Source organism: Stegodyphus dumicola, chromosome 7, assembly GCF_044657685.1.
Source record: "Stegodyphus dumicola isolate Sdum_Otavi_A_Nest chromosome 7, ASM4465768v1".
Classification (NCBI taxonomy): Eukaryota; Metazoa; Arthropoda; class Arachnida; order Araneae; family Eresidae; genus Stegodyphus; species Stegodyphus dumicola.
The window spans coordinates 42,257,600-42,283,000 of record NC_140774.1 but is presented as its reverse complement, the minus strand read 5'-3'; the positions used below and the strand labels follow the sequence as shown (position 1 = coordinate 42,283,000).

The 25,401-nt window shown below is 31.2% G+C and overlaps 1 protein-coding gene across 7 annotated transcripts in view; it reads right to left on the bottom strand.

Annotated features, from left to right (window-relative positions):
• LOC118189539 (adenosylhomocysteinase-like 1) overlaps positions 1 to 25,401 on the bottom strand; it is a 373,963-nt gene that overhangs the window by 26,080 nt on the left and 322,482 nt on the right. For all 7 annotated transcript variants that reach the window (XM_035360165.2, XM_035360167.2, XM_035360164.2 and 4 more), the window contains 4 exons: positions 20,107 to 20,201; positions 13,791 to 13,967; positions 6,958 to 7,004; positions 5,323 to 5,386 (listed from right to left, as the gene is read on the bottom strand). In XM_035360165.2, the coding sequence (XP_035216056.1) occupies positions 5,323 to 5,386; positions 6,958 to 7,004; positions 13,791 to 13,967; positions 20,107 to 20,201 (383 nt within the window). The remainder of the gene's footprint in view (positions 1 to 5,322; positions 5,387 to 6,957; positions 7,005 to 13,790; positions 13,968 to 20,106; positions 20,202 to 25,401) is intronic.

Genomic DNA, 25,401 nt, shown 5'->3' with positions numbered 1-25,401 from the left:
CTTTTCCAAAAACAAAAGTTGCCTCCCAAAAGAAAGTTTTTTGACACTGAAGAGACAAAAGGAGTATACCATCTACTTTTAGAGGTATGTCAAAAACAGATCTCTACAAGCCTTCTCTTCCATTACATGTTGTGCAGTCAGACAAAATGTTGCACCAGCGTAAATTCTATAATCTATTTTTATTATGCTCTGATTACTTTATTAACATACAGTGAATATATACTAAATCTTTTAATTCAGCTTAAGTAATTCAGAATTGTTGTCGGAACTAGGACTTAGAAGATAAGTCAAATTGAATATTTCGATAATCCAATAAATTCAAGGTCGAAATTTCAATATTTTATTTTTGGAGACAGGGGAAATTTTTTCAGTTTTGGTCCATTATCCTAAGTATATTTGCTTCGATTCTTTATTTTTTCCATAAAAGCGGAAATCTTATGCACGGTATGCATATAACGCATAGCTTCAAATTAAAATTTAATAATATACAGGGTAGTTATAATTATTCCATTTTGAAAAACTCATAAAAGGAAAACTATTGGATCAAATGTTATGAAACTTGGTAGTGTAAAGGAGGTCATTTTCCGCGAAAAAAAGAAAGTTCGAAACCTCACCACCAGAAAGGAAATGGTGCTGTATGCAATATTTTTAAACGACATATGGGTCGGAATCTAACTTAACCTTTTGTTACACGGGTTTAATATGTTGTATACCCTTAAGAAACTTTGAAGTAAGCAAATTACCATTTAAAGGCGTTACATGAGATAAAAGTCGAGTGTGCCATCCATGTAAGGGAGAAATTCGCCCATGAAAACCATGAATTAGCGATTAGAAAATGTGAGATCGCAAATCCCTCGCACAAGTGCGTACAATCTGGAAATCGTTTTCTTACAGATTGCTAATTTGTAATTTTTGAAGCCTGAATTCAGCCCTAAAACATGAAGATACCGATTCAAAACGCTTTTAATCGATTTGAGACAAAGAAATTTCTCATGTTATCTACCTACTTCCATTGCATTCGATTGCATAGCAGTTGACAGCTAGTTTCATAACTTAACCATTTTTCTCTGAATAGCAGTCGACAGTTGGACTACTGTGATTACAGCGCGGTTAGAGTAAATGTTAAAATGTTTCGTGATACATGAACTGCAGTAACGTGGCATTTTAGATACTACAATTTTTATGCAGGGCTGGGCTTCACCTGACATGTGTTGCACAGTTAGGCAACATTTCACGAATGAATGTCTTATAGGCCGACACTTCCCCTCGTTCCACCAGACCTCAACCTCTGTGACTTTTAGCTATGGAGTTATCTCAAAAGCACTGTTATGGTGATAATCTAAACAATTTGGCAGAAATGAAAAATGATATACACTGACACGTCCGTAACATTCCTCCTGATATGCTAAGCACTGCTGTTGAGAATGCAGTAACAGGATTTAACTTGCTTTCGGAAAATACTGGACGCTGTATTGAACATGCTTTGTAACACGCTTCGGAAACGATTAAACACATTTTAAACCGATGTTTTCATGTCTTATTTTATTTAACAATACAGCGCCATTTTTCCTTGGTGGTGAGTTTTTGAACTCTTCCCCCCCCACAGAAAATAAATTCCCATAACCTCCTTCACACGATTCCCATGTGTGATAACATTTGGTCCGGTAGTTTTCCTTTTATGACCATTTCAAAGTGGAACTTTCATTATAACCACCATGTAAATTAAACTTTAAAAGTTTGACAGTTTGGTTCAAGTCCCAGCTTTAAAAATATATATATAAATATAAATTTTTATATTAATTCTCTTAGAAAGAATGTTTTAAGAAGCTAATTTTTCTCTTGCGTTATAGACTCTATAGAAAAACATGATCTTTAACATGATTTAGATTGTTTCAGCCGATATAAGAATCAGGTCACTCGGTGGTACACAATAAACACTGCTGGACTGTTTTATTTCTTTGTCATTTAGCAATAAATCTTTTAATTAAAATATTTATCCCTTGGACTTTGCTTTAAACTTTAAAAATTAAAAAATAAAGTTAAAATGACTAAAAAATGAAAAGCTGTCTTCAGCTGAAACACAATTCATGTAATTGATATTTTTAAAAAAAATGACAAGAATGCAAAATTTATGGAAGTCTAGCAATCGAAAAATCTTAATTTTCTTGTGTGAGCACTGAAAATAACTGTAGAAGGAAAGAAGAAAATTAGGGAGAAAAGTAAGCAAAAATTTGCAGGGAAATTTGGCTGTCAGACATACCAAGATGTTTAAAAAAGTTGGATGCTTTTGAAGATACTTTCAGGATACTTCAAAGAATTTATGTGTTCAAAGAAAAAACACTTGGACGTGTACACCAGCAAATACCAACAATTGAGCTTGTGGCTAACAGAAAACACAAAAATGATATCACTGCAGATTAAAGTGAAGCGCGACTGGTTTTAGACTATATGGCTGTATAAATTTAAATTACGTTATAGAACATCATATCGTATCATAAACGGAGAATCCCATGATTTCTCAGTCGAATTATTTTAAGATTCAGGAGTTTATCCAGTGATGTATATGGATGTCACCTAAGGAAAAAAGACTGTTTTTTTTCCCCTCCTGATGAAACAACGGCCGAGCGGTAAAGTCGCTGAACACTGGTAGTTCGGTCCGAGGGTGGAATCCCGCAAACAGACTGTCTGCGTGGCCGTTTTTGTGGTTTTGCCCATGTGTAACGTGTATACGAGCCAGTTTCCCTTAGAACGTCCTCCACGAAGACATCCCTCCCCTTAGGCAGATAGCCCTAGTGTCCTTTGTCATAATTAAACAAACAAAAACCTCTTGATGAAATTAGTCTTTTCTTTTATCTCATACCTTTAAAATGCTTAGCCTCTAAAGACATAAAAGCTCTGATGAAATGGATTGAATTGGATTATTAAGTTATGGCAAAGCAGGGCTATCTGCCTAAAAGAAAGGATGCCTTCGTGAAGAAATTTCTAAGGGAAACCAGCTGGCATACACGTTACGCATGAGAAAATCCACAAAACGCCCATTCAACCAGCCCGTTTACCGGGATTCGAATAGCGGAGTCAACTACCAGTGTTCAGAGACTTTTACCGCTCGGCCGTTTGTGGGCCTTTATGAAATGGAAGATTATAACTTTATTTAAAAGGATTGTCAGAAATACCAAGATGTGACGAAAAGTTGAATGCTATTAAGATACTTGCAGAATGCCTAAAGAAAAAAAAAAAAAAAAAAAAGAATAAAGCAGAATGCCTGAAGAAAAAATAAGTTTTTGCATAAAATTTAGTGTTTGTGTTTTTATTTTTTTTAATTTGAAACTTTTTAATCTTATGATATTTGATTCTTGTGATTTCAAGAATAAAATATTTGACTAAAATATGAATAACATTTTAAAAAACCAAATGTAGGATAAAATTGTGTAAAGCAATGGGCACAATGATAAAACTGTTTAAAGCAGTGTATGCAAGTCATCCTAAGTTAAAATGTCGGTTATGCATCTCTCTTATTTATATATATCTTTTCTGAACGGAACATTGAAAGGCGTGTTAAGTGTGCTTTACTGTATTTTCTCTTTTAATATATGCAGTTTTCAAATGCATCGTAGTCTGGATTACAAAATATTCTTCCAAAAGAAACACAATTCAAATAAATCAAATCAAATTCTAGAATATTTATATTAATAAATATATTTAAAATGCTCAGTTTGAATGAATAAATAGAAAATTTTAAAATAATTATCTGAAGAGACAATGCAACACTAACAATTAAAATAAAAGCCTAAAAATTTAAAAATTACGTAAAATAGTAACTTTGACTAAAAATATAGTATAAAGAAAATTAAATTTGAAACTAACTTTGAAAAAAAATAAAATAAAATAAACGATGCACATTTGATTTAAACTACACAGTTCGAATGAGTAAATAGAAATTTTTTAAACAGTTATTCGAAAGAAACTGTGCAACGTAAGCAATTAAAATAAATTCAAAAAAGAAACAAACTGCTTAAAATTAATAACAATTATAATTAAAAATATAAAATAAAGAACAATACATAAAAGAAGGAATGATTGAGTCTTTTTTCCTCTCACGCACTATGTAAAAATGGAGATGAAAATAGGTTGCCACATATTAAGAAGTTCGCCAAGTGAACTAATTTTGGCGCAAACTGAATAAAAAGCGCCAACATAAATTGTTGAATTTCTCCGTAAATTTCGCACCAAATTTTAGAAAATTTAATATTTAGGCATAATTTGAGTTGTAGAATCAAAATATGTAAAACAATTGGTATGTTATTTCAGAAAAAGTCCAATTTTGTGTCAAAATACCTATGTTAGAATAGTGCTATATATAAATCTAACATATATCCTAAGTCGCGCTTTCGAGACATGAAGAACGCAATTTGAATTTCGTGAATCGGCCCAGTAGAATAGGAGATATAGAACTGTCCCCCCCTTTTTTTTTTTTTGAGCAGTGTTCATTTACCTCTATGTAGGCTTTCTCTATGTGGTCTTTTAGCCTGTGTGTGTATGTGATTTTATTTGAATGGGTATTTTTCATGTAGTGTTTCTTTGTACGGGCTCTTATCTAGCCAGTATGAGAAACACATAGAATAGAAACAATTTACAAAAGTCAACATAAAAACACATAGCTATCAAAATAATTTTTTTGTTAACATAAAAGATGCCATAAGGCATTCAATACATATGTGTTGGGTAGAGGCAAGCGAACGTTTTTTCTTATGCGCATGCGTATGATGGTGCAGCTGTCTCTTCTCCCGACACATCCGTCATTCGAGCTTCGAGCGTATGGAGATGATAATATCTAACTTGCTGTGTGATGGTCAATACGATTTCCTGTGTGATCCTTTTATTCATTATACATGTAAATAAAGTGTGTTGTCCTAAATCGATGGCTTCTTTACTCTAAATATTGGCCTCTGAACAACAATATGTAATAGCTGTTATCTTGTTTTAAGTATTGTAGTGCATACAGCTCTTAAATTTATCTTGGCAAAAAATGAATTAAATACAATTTACTTAATCTAGCTGCAATTGCCTGAGATTTTAATCGATCAGAGCATCATAATTTCTTGATTTTTAGTAAATTACTTTTTTTGAAATATATACCAAAAGATCTGAAGGCATTTATGCTATGCATGCAGATTTTCATATTAAACATATATTAAGATGTATTGGTACATTTTATTCACATAAATTTGTAAATAAAAAGTTTAAAACTTGAAATACATAAAACTACAGTAACTTTAATTGCTGCTAAACAATTCATAAAATATATAAAACTGTATATATTACCTCACCATAACCACAAACAAGAACATGCTTTCCTCCGAACATGACATCTGTAGAGCGTTTTAACCTAAAATGAGAAGATATAAATAAAGAATATAAAACTTAATAAAACACCTCAATACTGAATTTTAAGAGAGAAGGTTAATGCTTCACTTATGTTGAAAATATATAATCTTTAATAAATGTGGTTAATACTGAAATAACCAGAATATATATATCTATATCTATATATATAGATATAGATATATATATAATAAATATGAAGACTATTAAAAATACAGGTTTCATTTAAAAGCTGAGCCAGAATACAGCAAATTATTCAAAGATAATCTGCCTTAGTTGAGGCATCTTTGTTACAGCTTTCTAAGATGAAGTGGCTTACATTTCACAGTTGCCACACATAGGTCGTAATTAGGTGCCACACATAGTTACCACAGACAGTTACCACACATAGGTGCCACACATAACTAATTATACAGAGAGTTGCCCCACTGTCCATATAAATAGTTACATTAAAATGAATTTCATTTTCATCTGCAAAGGATTAATGTTAATATGTACAGAAAATTGCAGAAATCCCAAGAAATTCATCTGTTCAATCACCAGAATTCGTTCTACAGGTAGAAAATGGTCAGCAAAAAATAGCCAAAAACAGATTAACTTGAATCCTAGATAAAAGCATGGGACTTTCTGTATTGAAAGCATTGAACATTTGTCCTATCAAGAATTTGGCAAGATAAGAAAAGAAGCATAAGCAGTTTGGATTCCATTCCTCAGTGCACTCTTTGATAAATTTAAGTGCGCTTAGAAACTTTGCATTAATTAATTCAAATTCAGATATTAAATATTAATATCTGTATCTGAATTAATTGATTCTAATATAATTTATATTCAATACCCAGGAAAATTAATTCAAATCTAGCTTCCTAGAACATATGAGCAACTAGCATTCAATGGTCTGTATTCAATCACAGCTGAATAAACATTTTAAATAAGCACGAAACATTATTTATAAACGTAACATTAATATATTCTTGCAATAATTTAATAGCTTGATAAAATTTTAAACTAATAACAAATAGCTGATAAATTAAAAACATTAATGTAGCATGGTGGTTGGGAAGCTGGCTGCCACTAAGCCTTTGGCCTTAGCATGAATTCCAGAGAAAATACAGATGTATGTAAGTGTGTATTTGCAGCATACGAGCACTAAAAATACCATCAAAGGGATCCTTTTTTAAAATTGGGATGGAATCGAGCAAATTCGTACTGTCAAATGCAAGATGCCCAGGACATAAGGAAACAACATGTGCAACCCTTGCACTCTTGGATTGGATAAAGTTCATGGACTTGATTTGATAATATCAGAAGGTCTGTCAGAAAATCCCAACAAACACTAATGTACTGTCAGAAAATCCCAACAAACACTAATGTACTAACTGATACAAAGGGGGGGGAAGGCAGGAGAATTTTTTTCTTCCTCATTGTAACACTTTCAGATTTTAAGTATAAGGAAAAAATAAAGCAAATCTTTACCCATTCATTTTATTTTAAAACCATAAAAAGACTAAAACTGAAATACTAAATTTGAAATTTCAGACTTATGTAATAAATTATAATGTATTAAAATTTACTTACGCATCAAGAATACTTTCTCTGCAGCTATATAGGTTATCAAATTTAGTCTGTAAAAAAAATTACAATATATATATGTAAAATAAAAAATATGAAAGCAAACTTCTAAATTTAATTGGTTATAACCTTTTATTTTTTATTTAATTTTGGGACTTCATCTCTCTATCTTAACACTAAAACGGCACGTCGTTCTAGTGTACCGTTGATTACTTTTGTTTTATTGGAAGAAATCGTTTGGAATTTTTTGACTTTTCCTAAATAGATAACAAATATTTGTAAAAAAATTTTCAGCATTCTAGGTTTGTTAGTTTTGAAATATTGGCATGTATTCCTAGAACGGAGGATGGGGGTCATTTTGACCCCTTTACTTTTATCCCTCTTTCTGCTTGAGGCATTGTCCCATGAAAAACATTCACTGATAAAGATTTTTTAATTGCATTCATACTATCTCTCAGAGGGATAAAAACCTGGGTGGTCTCACTACTTTGTAATATCTACATAAGTTGTTGTTCCTTTGTTTACAATTATCTATTCGTTTGAAGAAAATACTGCAAGGAAGGTAGATGCAGGGTTTTTCGTGCCTATATTTCTTTTCAGAAACAGTCTATTTAACAGATGTATTTTCCCATTTGTGAGTTCAGCTTACTTACTGTACGTGATAACAGTTAGGACAGATGTTTTCTTGGTAATCCCAAATCAGTATTTCAGTACATATAAATTCAGCTGTCAAGTTCATTATCACCTTTCCTTTACACTGTGAGAATCATATGCTAAAATATATTCCCTATCATTTTCTGATAGTCTGATATTTTTCTACTTTTTTCAACTTTTACAAAATATGTCTAATAAGCGGAAAAGAGGTCTTATGAATGAAGAAATTAAAGAATTGTTGCAGGAGCTATCTGAAAATGAGTCTGACGGAGGTGAAATTGATCATTTTTCTGTAGAAACTGAAGATGAATTCCAGACACAAACTATTAGTGAATCCGAGGTCAGCGAAGTAAACAAAGAAGAACTCATCAGAAATAAACGGGCAAAAGGGGATCAGGGTATTTGCAAAACTGTTTTTACAGCTCCTGATTACACTATATGGAATTAAATAAATTCCAAAAATTCTGTCTGCGGCTATGTTCCTGCTTAATGTTCTAAAAGAAACAGCAGAACCAACATCTTTTGCAAAGAGTCGTGTTTCTGTGGACAAAGTGTCTAGTGCTTTCAAGCTTTTTAATTGATGATGATATCTTGCTGCATATAAAGAAATGTACATCCGAAGCTCATTGGCAACTTGGAAATAAAGATTGGAAGTTATATCTGGCTGAGTTAAATGCTTTTGTCGCTAAATTGTATGTTGGAGGGGTAATAGGAGCAAAGGGCTTAGATTTATATTCCTTGCAGTCTGAAGCATGGTGAATACCATTTTGCAAAGAAACTATATCAAGAGATAGATTCAAAGAAATTAAATGATTTTTTAGGTTCGATGGAAAGACAACAAGATTTACTCAATTGCAGACTGATAAATTTGCTCTTGCATCAGACATATGGAACAAATTTATTCAAAATTGCAAAACTTACTACCGGCCAGGACAAAATATTACAGTTGATGAACAATTATTCCCATCTAAAGCTAGGTGTAGATTTACACATTATATGCCTAATAAACCTGACATATTTGGAATACAATTTTATATATCTGTCGACGTTGATACTAAATACCTCTTGAATGGATTTCCTTTATCTAGGAAAAGATGAAACAGCAAATCCTTAATTACGTTTGTCTAAAATTGTTGTCATAAAATTAATGGAGCCACATCTAAACAAAGGGAGGAATATTACCACAAATAACTATTTTACTAGCATTAAATTAGCAGAAATGCTAAAATAAAAAAATACGACTATGGTTGGCACAATAAAAAAGAAGAGAAGAGAAATTCCTATATCTTTGAAAAATAAGCATAGTAATCTTTATTCGTCGACAATAGTGGAACATGATAACGATAATATCACACTTACTATCTATCAAGGCAAAAGAAACAAAAGTGTTTTTCTACTGAGCTCATTACATTCTACTGTAAAAACTGAAGACAGTCTCAAGAAGTTGCCCGATTCAATAGCATTTTACAACACAACAAAGTATGGTGTGGATATTCGTGATCAGATGTGCCAAAAATATTCAGTTAAATCGGCTCCTAGACGATAGCCTGTACATATCTTTTCCAATATTTTGGATCACGCAGCTTTGAACGCATGGATAATATATAAAAGTATAACAGGAAACACCATTAACAGGAGAGATTTTCTACTGAAATTAGAAGAGGAATTAAGAGTGGTACATATGGCTTCAAATCTACCAAAGATTCTTCCTGAGTCTTCAGAAAAAAAACATGAAAAGAAAATGGATATAAAGAGAAAAAAGTGTCAAGTACAGAGATGCAATGGAAACAAATCTCAAGAATATTGTGCATCTTGTTCCAAAGTTGTGTGCGGAAAATGCACTGAAAAAATTATTAAAAATTATTTTTGTATCAACTGTATTAATTCTTAATACATATGTGTAATCTCTAATATTTTAAACATTAAATAGAATTGAAATGAAATGCTTTACATATTCCATTCAGCTACACATATAATGATATAACTGAAACATCAGAGAACATTTCTCATTTCTGGATTTAGAGAGTGAATCATCCTCCGAGTAAGTACATAAAAATATTATATAAATTGTGTTTTATTTTAGTTAACATTAGTTTTAATTTGTGAATCCATTTATTTGAAATCAGTTCTTATATCAAATTAATGAGTTATTTGAGTAATTGTAGTATGATCCAATTGATCGCCATGTACTCTCTACATTTACAGTATTTTAAAAAGTCAATAAATTATCATGCAATATTAAATATAAATTATGAAATACATATTTGTGCCAATGTAAAACTGTTTTACCAATGTTATTTCAGTACTTTCATCGAAGGGTCAAAATGACCCCTTACCGCCGCCGTTCCAGTAGGTAAGATTTTCCCGCCGTTCTAGTGTTAAAGATAGCGCTATAAGTCTAAACTGTGTCATTCAAATTATACATGCGATCCTACGTGACCCTGAATGTAGATGCCTCTTGCCCAGTCAAACAATTGTAAACCAAAGACAAAAAGTCTATAAAGAAGCATTCAGAGGAAGAAGGGAGGGAGTCAAAAGTTTCTTTTAACTCAAACTGAAACTTTTGAATCTGTCCCTTCTTCCTCTGAATGTGTCTTGATGTGTCACTTTTTTCATTTTAGCTTCTCTCTGTGCCCTGCAAGGACGTAATTTTGATGTGCTCTCTTTCTATCGCAACAGTTATAAAAAATGTACTGGAAATAGGCACAAGTGAATTGTTACCACAAATGTAAATTTAAATAAAAAAAGGGAATTTAATCCAGCTTGACTCAATCCTCTTTAATATGGATCAAGTTTCTTCACTACACATCTATTACACCACCACAAAGTTCCAAAACATTTCATTTATTTTATATTATTATATCACACACACACACACACACATATGAGTGACTTTCAGCAAAAGGCTGAATTATTAGTTATAAAGCAGCAAAATAAGAATTTCATAAATAGGATCTTTCAGTGAGAATGTAATAATAAAAAGACTCATTTGTGAACATGTTTATTTTTTATACTATTATTAATTTGGATTATTTAATACTATTATATAATTATGGATTTTTTCAAGATGTATAAATGTATACTGAACATTTAAAATAACCACTGATAGCATTTTGCACTTTAATCACAGATGAATGGAAATAAAAAATATATATATTTGAAAAGTGGAGAATAAGAAATTTTGTATTTTTCACATCTGACAATTGTAAATTTAAAATTATATTGAAAAGTAATTAAACACAACTCGTAATATGAACAAATGCATTTCAACCACAAGTAATCTTTATCTATTATATTAATTTTTGACATGTACAATATATTCTTTTTTTGCTTAGTAGGAAAAACATTGTCTTCCCATAAAAACTCTTCATTCCAAGGCAGCATTTCATAGGAAAAACAGCACCAGGAAGACTTTTTTCTAGGTAATAAATACAAATAAATAGTTACAGAGCTAGTTGGTGATGAGGTACTGAATGTGATAATTTTACTTGTATTTAAAAGTCTGCAATTACATTTAAAATATAATTACAAAATTGAATATAAAGGTGTTCAGGACTTCCCACAGGAGTTCCAACTGTATATGAAAGTGAATTACACAAGATAACCTATCACAACATTAATTTATTAGTGATGAAACTGTAGTAGTACCAATAACAGTTATTAACTGGGACTATTCAATTAAATATTTAAACCAACTAGGCAATTTTATTGCACATATTACAAATTTGCCTTTTTTTAATCTCTTATAATTGATTTAGTATATTATACTGTATCACAGCTACAAAACGTACTCCAAAACTCTTAAAAGTTGGTAAATTTTTATAGCAGATAAGAGAGTATTTTTATTACAATACTAAATAATCATTAATGTACATTTTTTTCAATGTTATTACTAAAAATAAAATAAAATATATTTTTCAGAACATGAATAATTTATTGCAATAAAAAATATATAAATAAAACCAATAAAAAATTAATCCTGAAGCAGAGAGAAATACCATGGTTGCAGATTATTATCGAAACAGTGGATTGTTGGCAGCATTTGTCCATGAAATGAGTGAGTGGGATTTCTCCTTCTTAACTAGTTGAAACAGAACATCAAAAAACTTTAATGGAGGTATTTACATAAAATGTAGGGAAGAGCTTAATGATACCTATAAGACTGTTGTAAAGTATATTTGATGCAACAATAGATAATGGTTCCCATAATGCCATTGCAGATGTTTAACCCCCCCCCCCCCCGAAAAAAAAAAAAAAAAAAAAAAAAAAAACCACAGAGAAAATTTAAGCTGGGATAATAGGTAAATTTGAAATTTTTCTTGAAATAGTCATGTTATTAAGAAAATGCATTGCATGCATAAATTGCTTTTTGTATAGCAAAGTGATGCTGTATTTTAGTGGGTTGCCTCATTTGTGATGTCTTAACATTTTAAAGTTAATAATCACTTAAATTGTAAATGATTTTATTACTAAGTTACACCTATTCTGTAACTAGTTCTCTATTCTTAAATGGATTATGTGAAACATCTACAAATTTACATCTGTGGTATCACTGAGAAACAATCTACAGTTGAGATATATAAGTGTATGGGATAAGAAACATTTTTAAATAATTACACTAATGGTTCAAACATTAAAATTATCAGTAATATATCTAGTTGGAATTAAAATATAAATTATCAAGAAGTATGTATCATTTTTAAATCACTTAATTTATTAAGGAATTTAATGTTCAAATTTCAAAGTTAAATTAAACACTTTATCTGTAAAATGGCAACATCTCAAAGAACAGTTTTTTTTTTTTTTTTTTTTTTTTTTCAGTTTCATGTTGTGGTAGTATACATACTATAGAGTACCACAAAAAATGGGAAGTCATGTACATTTCTAATGTAGAAAAGCCTTGGACATTAAAAATGTACCCCTCATCATTATAACATATAAGATGCAACCTAAACAAGTATCTACTCAGGGATCAACCTTAATAAGTGTATGGAGGATAAAAACCGAAAATGGAATGAAAATATTATTAATATCTAAGATGATGGAGCATATTTCTCTGGGTAGAAATATTACATATGTGATGGATGATGGAACATGATAGAAACCTTGAAATGAAATTGTATTAGAATATATAGCAAATTAGATTTTATATTATTTATACAAATACCTTCTGAAAAGGTTTTTGTTTCCTTTGTATTAAAAGTTTAGGATCACATACTCGGGGACCACCTAATTTTTTAGTGTTGTTTAAATGACAATTTGATTTAAAGTATACATGCTTTGCTCTTTAATTTGTAATTGCTTTAGAATGTCGGATTAACATATAATGTTATTTGGCCAATTTGATTTTTTGAGTGGTCAATTTGGCACAACGTAATGTTTTATTCTTTTTCCCAAGTGTTTCGAATCCATTTATTTATTTATTTTTTTTTTAAAAGGGGAAAATTCTGGATACACTTGAGATTCGATTTTTCGGTTTTAAGAGAATTTTTAATGTCTTAAAAGAAAATTTAATTGAATCTTTTTTCGGTTTTTGATCTCAAATGAACTAGAAGAATGAAGCATGCATTTGAAACATATTAATCGACTTTTATGGAACTTTTAAATCATTTTCCCCCGAGTCCTTATTTAGTTTTTCAGTAAAAGGAGATTAATTTTTATATATTTTTTTTTTCCTTTTTACATTTTTAATTTTCGAGTTTGTTCTACTGATGAATTCTTATTTTAATTTTAATATGTTTAGATACAGCGTTAAACCTCTTATCCACAGTTGCAAATCATTAATATTGTTGAGGAATTGCCTTGCTTTGATACCAATTTAATTTTAACTTTTAATGCTTTAATTTTAATTTACTTCAATCCTGGTGCTATAGTGCAGGAGTGGTGAAATTTTTTTTTTTTTTTAATTTTTGGCCTACTACTACGTTTTCTTTTGTGTGTAATATATATATATATATATGCAGACCAAACATAAAAAGCACAACTTCACAGAGGAAAAAAAAATTATATATCAATAAATCATGGAATGACGATATTTTTCTAGCTTAAAAATATTAAAATATAAGTAATAGAAATACATTAAAAAATTAATCTAGAAATTCAATATTTCAAAACACATAGTATAAGTATTGAAATTAATATAATTATGAAAAAAAAAAACAAGAAAGATTTTGATAGCTACATACTTTTGTTACAGAATCATTTACATTCATTGCAGGAACTGTAAGTTTCCCTGATTTTGATAACTGATAAAGTCTGTGAACGCCAGTCACACTTTCCTCTACTATGCCTTTAATTCCACGAAACATTGCTGGATATTTTTTTAGCATTAAATGAGTAGCATCTCCCCCATCATCTAAAATCTAGACAAGCAAAAATATTTTTCATAAATTAAGAAACCTACAAAGTTTCACTTTTACAACCTTTTTCAAAGAAATTCACTTATACACTTTTTTTTCCATATGCTTGCTTAAGGCAAAATATGATTAAATTTTAATTTTAATTAAATTATTACTAATTTCACAAAAGCATTTCAAATTTACTTTTCATTAACAAGATTTCAATTTTTACATTTTTTAATACTATACACTGAAAACATGCATCAAGGGTTTTATATATACATATATTTGTACATATAAATGATGGCAATAAAAGAAAGAATGATGAAGAAATGCACCTTTACTTAAAAGTTATCTACTCATTATCTGTAACAGTGATCTGAAACTGGTGGTCTGCGGGCTGCATTCGACTCTTGAAGCAAATTTATGCAACCCTCAAATATATTTCCTATAAATTAATTAGCATTATTATGACAAAATTTGGTGTGTGTGTGTGTGTGTTTGGTGTACAATTCCATGTTATTTTCATTCTCAAAAACACTCTTTGGAAAATAAGGAAATGGAGCTATTTAACTTACAATGTGATATAAATCTTATTCAAAAATTTTAATACAAATTTGGTTAACTTTTATTAGTACTTATCAAATGATAAATACAATAAATTACTAATTTTTGCAATAAGAATGATCACTTTGTTTGGGAATATACATTTACATATGAACAGCTTTCTTCCATGGTAGAAAATTAATAAGTCTACAAAAAAAAAAAAAAAAAAAAAAAAAAAAAAAAATTACAGATTGCTGATGAGTATCTGCAGTTTGTGATGAAGTTTCCAGTAATTTTCCTCAGAGATTACAAACTTCATGAAGATCAAAATGCCATGAAGTGTCATAGCAGAAATGAGTAATAAGTAACAAAGAAGTTTATAATTATTCACATAAAAATATATACTTTTCCTGTATGCATCTTAGAAAAATGTAATAAATAAAATAAAAAAGTTGACATTATTTATTCTCCAGTTTTATCGTTCTTAGGAAGTTTTCAAATATTTCTTTTAAGTTAAAAGTAAGTTATTAGTGGTTACCTCTGTAGCGTTATCTCAATGTGCGTCAGTCTGAAAATTTTGACATTTAGCTGTCAAAAGATTTACAAAGTGTGGCCAACAGAAATTTCTAGCAGATTTCAGACAGAAAGTAAGTAATAATTAGAACTTTTTCCTTTGTGCCATTTATATATATACATTCTTTTACAAAAAAAATCGGAGCACCATGAAGGAAGTGGTTGTTTTTGATGAAACTGAATATGTGTACAGCTCATACACAGATAATAAAATGATTAACCCTTTGATGGTTATGAACGAGTTCAGCTCGCAATCAAATCGTGCTACATAATGCGCGCAAACGAGTTCCACTCGGGAGCAAGATTTTGACCGAAATGGTTAGTAACGAGCACTACTCGCATAGTGAAATTTTTTCCCAATGCGCGCTGATGAGCTGACTTCATTCGCCATTATTATTCTGCACTGACTGTGTTTCAAACAAATGCTACTCGTGAAATTTAGTTAGTTTTACTGTCTACAGATGGCATTACGAGTTCCATGAATTTCTTTGCATAATGAAAGTGGATTCTTTTTTGACCTTGTTCATTTTATACGTATTTTGGTGCGGTTTTTAGGGTGTTTGTACAGTAAAATGGCTCAAAAGCGAAAGTTAGATAGGTATGATGATGATTATGATTGTGATACAGAAAACTTATCAAGTTTTGAATCTGATGAAGACTTTGTTCACAGTATTTCAAGCTCAGAAGAGGATTCAAGCGATGAGGAAGATCTTTCGAGTGTTCGACAATGGGGTATAATTGATTCAAGTTCTTACGCTCCTAGCCGATTTAGTTTTACTGATGATGTAGGCATGAAAGCTTGCATGACAAATATTTCTGAAATTTTCTATTAGAAAGAACCTACTAGACGATGTGTGGTATGTTGCAGCAAAAATGATGCTAATGGAAAAAGAATTCGCCGTGAAACACGTACGTATTGCAAAGACCGTAATGCCCCATTATGTGTAATTCCATGTTTTAAAGTATATCACACACAAAAAGATTTTTAGGTAATTACTGTATTTATACTGTGCTTCATAAAGTATTACATTAGTTGTATTTATTTAGTCCTTTCAATTTAATATTTGTCTTATATTTATAATTAACTATTATTATTTATATAATTGGTTAATCATTTATAATTTACTGTTTAATAATTATTTTAAAGTACGTAAAAACTGTTATTTATGTACTACAAATACTTTAAGAAATTTTTAAAACGCGTGAGGCGAGCTATCTACGGCATCGCCAGAGAAAGGTGACATTTTCGGAAGAATGGCGGGGGAAAACAGCTGCCACTTTCAACTACTGTTTACTCCTAATGCTGCGCGAATTAAGTAAACAGAAACTGCTCATTTCCATAACCGTCAAAGGGTTAAACAATCAAAGTCATAGTACCTGTTCACGGCTCACAATCACCCACCCAGTGTTCAAATTAGTAGTTGGTCAAACCGCCCCTGGCGGCAATGCATGCTTGAATTCATCAAGGTAAGGAGTGGTAGATGTTCCTAATGTCATCCTGCGACACATTCTGCCAGGCATTCATCAGTTGTCGCTACAGATCTGCGATATATTGTGATGCTCGAATCTGGCGGCCTACCATGTCCCAGATATTCTCGATTGGTGAAAGGTCTGGTTACCTTGCTGACCAAGGAAGAGTATCAACTGCACGGAGACAGTCCAGAGATATGCGAGCGGTATGTAGCCTGGTATTACCTTGTTGGAAAATGGCCCCAGGATGATACCATTGGGGTGGTTCGGACCTGGCGGACAATCATCCTGTCTCGCCTCCCATTTGTGCTAATTGGCCTTCCAGAGCCTTTATTTAATCGGTAATTTCTTTGTAGCAACCATTGCTGCCAACATCTTTGCACCGCAGTGTCTGTACGCTGCAGGTGGCAGCCTATTGATTGGTATGACCCCCCAGCATCACTCAGTCCTACATTGCAACAACGTTCAAAATCATTTAGTTGTGTGTAAGGTCTTCGATATTGTTGTAATGGCATCTTTAGTTGTTTCTTTACAGATTCACTATGGCAGCAACAAAAAAGATAAATTTTACGCTTCTGTTACTGGTTTTATGCTTTGTGAATTGTGCACTAGAAATGTGTGCTATGACTGCAATTCCTGTTCATTTGCATGTTTGATCAAAATGTTTTTGCATACCAAATTTTGTCACGATCGCAAAAGTCCTTGGTGCTTCGATTTTTTTGCAAAAGTGTGTGTTTATATATATATATATATATATTTGTTTTGATAAATATGTATTTTTTATTTAGTTAAAAACTGTGCTTTTTGATTTTTAAATATTTTATTTATTTAATTTTGGCCCCCTAGCTGCTTTTACTTCATGCATTTAGCCCATGATCACTTTGAGTTTGAGACCATAGATCTATAATATATATTTATACAACTAGAAAAAGCACAGCATATTTTGAAAAATTTGTACAACAAAGACATTGCTACAATATTTAAAAAGATATTATTGGATAGCAAAATTCCTTATCATGATCGAAATATATCTGAAATATTTCTTCATATGCAGAGTATTTCAAACATATTTGTTCCAGGTGACAGCAGGTAGCCAACCCATGTATTAAATTCTTGTTAGTTTTAGTTAATAAAATCATGCACATAATTTTATTTATTTTTATGATGTTATGAGTATACATTTGTGTTATAGAAGTTGTTCGAAATGATGCCTATTTGCTCGCAGTGATTCCTGGCATCTTTTCCTGTTTCAAATGTAATAATTTAACTCTGTAGAAACACCCATTTCCTGCGAGACATGGTGTAGAGATTTCATTGGAGTATGCTGAAATAGTTCTTTATTTTCTACAATTTTCTCTTTTATTAGAACTCTCCCCCCTTAGGAATTCTGTCATTGAATAACCTTGTTTCCATTTATCTAACAACAAGATAAATTCTAGATAGATTCTCACACTATTCCTATGAGGAACTGGAATGCCATGGAATTTTTCTATGAATTGACTGCACACTTATCTACAAGAATCTGTTTTTATGTAAGTGTCATATGCACAATTTTTTTTTACAAGTGTTAAATTTGGTGGAGCATTGCACACATAATAATAAGTATTGTAAGACAACATCTGGAACAACTTTAAGCTAAAGCCAAACTAATCCCCATACAAATTGAAGTAAAATTGGACAGAATGACACCATCTACTGGCACCGCCCTCCTACTGTTCTCAATCCTTATGCATTGGCTGGCACAAAGATGTTTGAAACACACTGTATAATACAGTTGTTATCATAAAATTAGCAAAGCAACAAACTTTTATGACATACATTTAGTCAAAAACTAAATGAATTTCCAAAGCAAGCAGGCATAGATCCCTCTTTATCAGCAGCAGAGAAATCTGAAGGCTGGAAAGCAGTGGATGCAACTGTTGTTTTATATTCCTATATTTGTTTCTCCATTTAATGCGATTGCTGGATTCTCTCTTTTTGAAGTGGATTACACTACCTTCTAATTCCCTTTACTACTGTAGTGTATAAATATGCTCATTGCAACCACTGCTTTCCAGTATTGCAGATGTCTTTGCTTCTGATGAAAAAGACCTGCACCTGTTTCCTCTTAAAATTGATTGAGTTCTTGATTAAATCTATGCCAAACACAAGGTTGTTGCTTTAGTAATTTTATGTTTCCCTTTAGTGTGTTTTTCTTCTATTTTGACAATTGTTATCATTCTCTATAACTGTCGTCCAATATTTTACAAGTTTATGCCTTCTTTTTTTTTCTTAGAAAATGCATTTTTCCCTCTGCAAAGAAACTGAAATTTCTAACAACTTCCATGGAATCAAATTTATCAAAATATATGAAAATCTGAAGGAGAAACAGCTCGAAAATACAGAGGTTACTGGACAATTTACTATTTCTTAATTATTAAATCTTTTTTACTGCATTGCTTGAACAATATGCTATTTGGCATTTTTATGATAGATGATGAGGTCCTTTAGAAGAGCTGAAATTGGATGTTTTTAGTGAACTTCCATAATGAATTTGGTGAGCTACATAGAGAACTTGTTCACTGTGATTGTTTTGACAGATGGCAGAAGTTGAAGAAAATGTTTCACCTAAAAAGCAACTAAACAGACAACAACTTAATTAAATGAAAGTCAGCTATTATAAATGAGAGCTTGAAAGGCACCTCATAGATTCTGCAACTACACTTGCTTCTTTTTAGCTTCTTTTCAATCGCACAGTCTTCTACAAGATCTAATTTTTTAATAATAATTTTTGTTAATTGCTATAACTCATTTTAAATGTATGCTACCGGCCATTAAAATTGCAACACCATGAAGGAAAGCAAATACAAAAAAGATATATATTGCATGTCAACAGGATGGCATGAAGACAAAATGATTGAATTTGTAGGCATTTTGGAGGTTTACAGGAATGCGAAATTAGTAGAAACTGCTGCCAACCCTGGCAGCTAGAACGACCCTTATAACATTAGGCATGGAGTCAAAACTGAGCTTGGATGACAGAAAAGGGTGGCTCATTCCATGCTGCTCCAAGTGTATGCCACACTTCATCAACCGTAATTGCTGAGAGACTGGATGGCGGGCAAGTCTTTTTGCAATTAGATTTGACATTTATAGGCTATTTTCTGCTCTCAAATCTATAATCTTATTTTAAATGTCACTATTTTAAGAATATTTCAGAACTTTATGAAAATTATTGATTAACATGAAAGCATTCAGACACTATAGGAGGAGTAATTTTGCAGTTTAAATCCATGAAAACATCAAGAAAGATGCTCAGAAATGTACAGTATTAAAACAAATGTACATTAGAAGGTCACATAATCACTTCTTGCTTCAATGTTTTACAACATGAATTTATTTTTATTTATTTATTTATTTATTATGAATCAACACTGTGATATGCATATATTTGTAAAACTTCGGATAAAAACTTTGGAAACATATTGCATACACTAATAATTTTGGAATAAACCCTATAAATATATGGTTTAACATAAAAGCAGTTTCACATTTGGAATAGTTTCTTCTGTAAATAATAAACACAGTAACTGACCATGTTTGGTTGCCAGCTATCAGAATGAATACATTTGTCTATACACCACCAAAAGTCTTCTTCAGATTCCCCTCGCCATGCATAAACTGGAACACCTATAAAATAAATTAACAAATAAAAGATCTACTTATTTTATCTTTATAAGCACAATGGAGCAAATACTAGTGAAAAGGTACTATTCCTGTTATCTGGATCAGATTCAGATATAGCCAAAAGCTGAAGATCTGGTGGAAATTTTGAAGCATAAAAATAGTTACCAAAATATTTATACGATTATGTTAAAGAAAAATCTAAGGGGAAAAAGTAACATAACAGAAATTCATAAAATTAGAAATTTTTAATGTAAATTAAGCAATTTGCCAAAAAAAATCAGAAACCTTTTTTTTTTTTTTTTTTTTGGTTAGTGAATGAAGATTATAAAGAGGCATGAAACTGTAGATATATTTTAAAATGACTGAAAACATTTGCATTTTAGGTTACTTTGCCACCACATAAACCTCAATTAAATAAGAACCTAACTGCTTACAGTCAGTGCCTCATTGACGTTTATTTCAGCATTTCACATTTCCATATAACCTTTAATAGTTTGCATATGACAACCAGTATCGAGATAGATAAAAGTACATTTATGGTTAATGCTCAAATCTGGCCTCTCTTAATTCTTCACTGTTATAATAAAATTACATTTATGGTTAATGTTCAAATCTGGCCTCTCTTAATTCTTCATTGTTATAACTTTTCCAACAGTACGAGTATAGTATAGTGCTACCAATAATATCTTTTCTATAACTTTAAGCTATGTTCTGGCAGAGTTAGACACAGCAATTAAAAAACATTCTTTTATTTCTTAGCAAATCTTGCTCCATACCAACTGGGAAAGAACATGGAGATAGGAAAGATTTGTTCCTACCTCCAAGAGCCGGAATGATATGACCAATGTTAGTTATCAACTTCGACAATATCAGTGCCACCTATTTTATCTGATGGTCTAAACATTAATGCATGGCCACCAACTTCCCTTATATAACTGTTTCAGTCTATAATAAATAGTTCAATGATTTATATCAAGTTGATACTGACAAAATTCAAGGGCCACCATACATAAATGATATGAACTGCCATTAAGAAACTGATTCTAAATCCTTCAAACCAATTTTGAAAATGCAATCCTTCCCTTCCTCCCAGCACATCATATTTTCACATCTCCATTTTTCTGCTTTCTTTGAATTGAAGTAAAACTTCATTTTATGGTTGTTCATGCATTTTCTTTCAGAGTGAATAATTTTCATTCCTAAGGAAATTGCATGGAAGATAAATTTTTATATCTATGGTAAATACAATAATTATAAAGATACAAATGACTGTTACATCTTTAAAATTTATATTCTCGCTTTCAACTTTGAAAAGGCATTCTTTTACTTTTTTCAAGAAGTAAACATTGTAACAACTTTAAACAGCAGCAACTTCATATGAACCAATCTCTGGACAAGTTTTTCAAAACATCTAGTGATGACTTCTGTCTTGATAACAGAACAGTACTGTGAAAACATATAATATATTATTAGACATAATTACTGCATTTTGCTTTTATCAACAGTGGCTTTCAAACTTATTTATGCTTTAACTGGTCTGCCCCCATACAAAAAGGGCAATGTTGAAAACACACATTTCATAACTTTGTAGATTACAGTAGTATCTCCTGTAAGGGAAAATTCTGTTGGTCCTGGTCCCTTTGAATAGGGACTTTGGCCAACAGAATTGTATGCCCGTTGAATAGGGACCTTGATATATTTACTTTTTATTAAGAGATACTCTATTTTAAGGGGTACTGAAAAAAAGTTTCAAAAATAAGCAGAGGTACATAAATAAATAAAAATAGAAATACTCTTTGTCAGCAATTGTTTGAGGTTTCGAAGGCAAATGCTCCATGAAAGATAGTTTTGTGACAATGCAACAATAAAATGAGAAATTAATCCCTCTCATTTGGAAACTGTTTTTCAGTGAAGATAAGTGTGTGTGTGTATGTGATTATGGCAAAGCCTCGAGGGCTATCTGCCTAAGAGGAGGGATGCCTTCTTGGAAGACTTTCTAAGGGAAACTGGCTCGTATACACGTTACACATGGGGAAAACCACGAAAACGCCCATGCAGCCAGCCCGTTCGCGGGATTTGAACCTCGGACCGAACTACCAGTGTTCAGCGACTTTACCGCTCGGCCGCTGGTGGGCCATCAGTGAAGATAAGGAGAACAATACATTGAGGAAAAGAAAGTTATAGTGCAATCAAAAGGATATTTCATATTCATAGAATTCAAAATCCAAATATCTTTGCTATAGCTCTCAGTAGGGTGAGGAAACAATCCAAGACTGGAACCAATGGTAAAGAAAAGGTGGTGAGATAACTGGACCATCTGTCAAGGCACAGAGTTCTCACAATGTGACTGGAATAAAAATTTAGTTCTTGCTAGAACTGAGGTCCAAAAGAAGTGTTATTTTGAACTTGTGTGTTTTTTACTTATGTTATATAGCATGGCAAAGAAAAGGATTAAAATTAAAACAGAAAGTTGATGTAAGTCATATAGCAGAAATTGAAAAGCTTAATTTGAGGGATTTAGGGCAGAGGAATAAGTAAAAACATTATGGATTACTAATTCAAATGAATGAAATTGATACAGTAGTGTTCAGTTGGTTCTGTTCTGTAACAGCAAACAGTATTCCCGTAAGTGGAGTATCACTGCATGAAAAGACAGCAGAAGTTCTGGAAAGTCATGGACTACAGAACCTCAGATCATTAAATGGTTGATTAGACAAATTTAAGCAAAGTCATAATATTACAATAACAAAATTTACAAACATTATGTTGATTCTTGTTGCTTAACTGCTCCAGTAACATTACTTTCAAGACTATTTGTGAGTAAAAAAAATAAAATAAAAGGATATATGCAACATTTTATAGACTTGATAAAAAAAAGCTAAATGCAATTTGTGAAGGATTAGAGCTATAAACATCTACCGTGCAGATGAAACTGTATGTTTCAAAGGAGAAAATGCTCTGGTGATGAAAGCTCTAAGGAACATGTATGCTGCTGTGTTGTAACATGGATAGAGAGTTTCAGCAACCATTTGTAACTGGAAAGGCCAAAAAAACAAAGATACTTACAATGACGAAATCCAAAAGCTTAATGGGCCCATTAATATCAGAATAAAAAGTCATGGATGATGAAAAAACATAATGTCAAAATGGTTGATTGCACTTGATGACCTTCTAGAAAAAATAGATAGATTCTGCCATTTCTTGAGAATTCACCCGCCCACTTATCAAATGTAAAACTGAAATCTGTGGAATTAGTGTTTTTCCCATCAAATGCAATATCAGTGTTACAGCCTTCATACCAAGGCACAATTAGACACTTCATACCAAGGCACAATTAGACCTCTTTTTCATTACAACGAGGTGCATGCACCTTGTTGTAATGAAATCTTGAAGTAGCAAAGATCAGAAACAGCAATCAGTTCGCAAAATGTATCAATGTATTGAATGCCATTCAGTGGATAACCAAGGCTGTTAAATCCTTATCACAAAGTTGCGTTAAGCACTACTTTAAGAAAGCAGGATTTGAAATTCCAGTTTTGAGTACTCATAATGAAAATATTACTGATGAAAATTAATTGTTTGAACTTGCCAGTTCTCAAATATGAAAATATTTAGAAACTAATGAAAACTTGTGTACTGAATACACAAATGATGGCAAAAAGAATCTTTTATTTCAACTGCAGCTCATGATGCAAGCTTTAACAAAAAAATCGCTTGAAAAGCAATAAGGAAGACGAAGAATAGTCAGACAAAAAGTGTGACATAAAAAACTATACAGATGCCTTAAAATACATCTCCCAATTTAAAAAATATTCATCATAACTGTTGTTACAGTGAAGGACTTGAGATCATAGGTAACTTTAATATCCATGTGGAAGAAAAAATGCTTGCAGTGCACAGACTTTCAAACAAACCCATGTAATGGATTATTATAAACAAAACGGATTAACCATAAACCACTGAACAGATTAGCAATAAATTTCTTAAAGTACAAAGCTATATTGTTAATTTCATTAATTTTTGATATAACTGAACTTTTTTAATTAAGACTTTTCAATTTTCATTAACTTCAAATTCAAAAAATACCTGTGACTATGTTACTTCTTTATATATCATTTATTTAAAACTTGATACAAGCTGAATTTCTAATAAAATTACATTATTTTAGTATGTATCCTCCTGAAGAAAAGATACCTTTGTTTAAGGGAAAAATGTCTGGTAGACCATACATTTTCCCCTTAAACCTCTTTTTAGAGGTCTGGGTACCCCTTATTGGGAGCGACTACTGAACGTGTAATATCATTTACAGATGACAGCTATTTTAATTAAAATTTGCTTCATCTACTTATAGTCATATAGTTCCTTACTACTCATCAAGAAAACTTAAATAATATTTATTTATGATAAACCTATTCTATGTAATTCACATTTATAAGAAGTCACTATATTAGTGCAACTCATCAGTAACAAAAATCAGCTCTATCAGTTCCATCACTGAAAAATTACACCAATCTGAAATATATCCTGTTAATACCAGAATCAAAAGAAATTTAAATAATCCAGTTTAAATAAGCTTTACTCTTTTTTTTTATATTTTAACTTTACATAATTACAGTATAAAAAATTATATGCTTCTTTCCTTCTCCCTCTTTGAAAAAAAAATTTTTAATTTGATTTTAAGGACACAGAAATTCTTTTTTATTGAATATGAACTTTGTAGTTTTAAATTTTAGAAAACTCAGTTTTAAAGTTTAGGGGGACGGCGCGGCGCGCAATGAACTGGAAGTTGATCTGTCAGCACTATCCTTATCTTCAGGGCAGATGTTTTTATTTTATTCGGCTTATAATTCCTCACTAAATGTAGTATTTCATCTCGATGTACTCCATCTTTGCTATGATTTAAATCAAATTCCTCGTCATTATAAATATCACGAATACACATCAAATAGTTTTCTGGTTGCAATTTTCTAATTTTGACTATGCGTAATGTATGCTTTATGCATGTGCGCGTTGAAGAAATGTTTAATAAAGTAAACAAATAAATATTAAGCTTTTTTTTTTTTTTTTTTTTTTTTTTTTTTTGTAAATTTTGATACCTTTTAGATCATAATTGCTCTTTATTTCATAAATTATGGTTTCATATGTTTAATTTTATAATTTCTGCATGCCATCTTACCAGATATAAACTGATGATCTATAATCC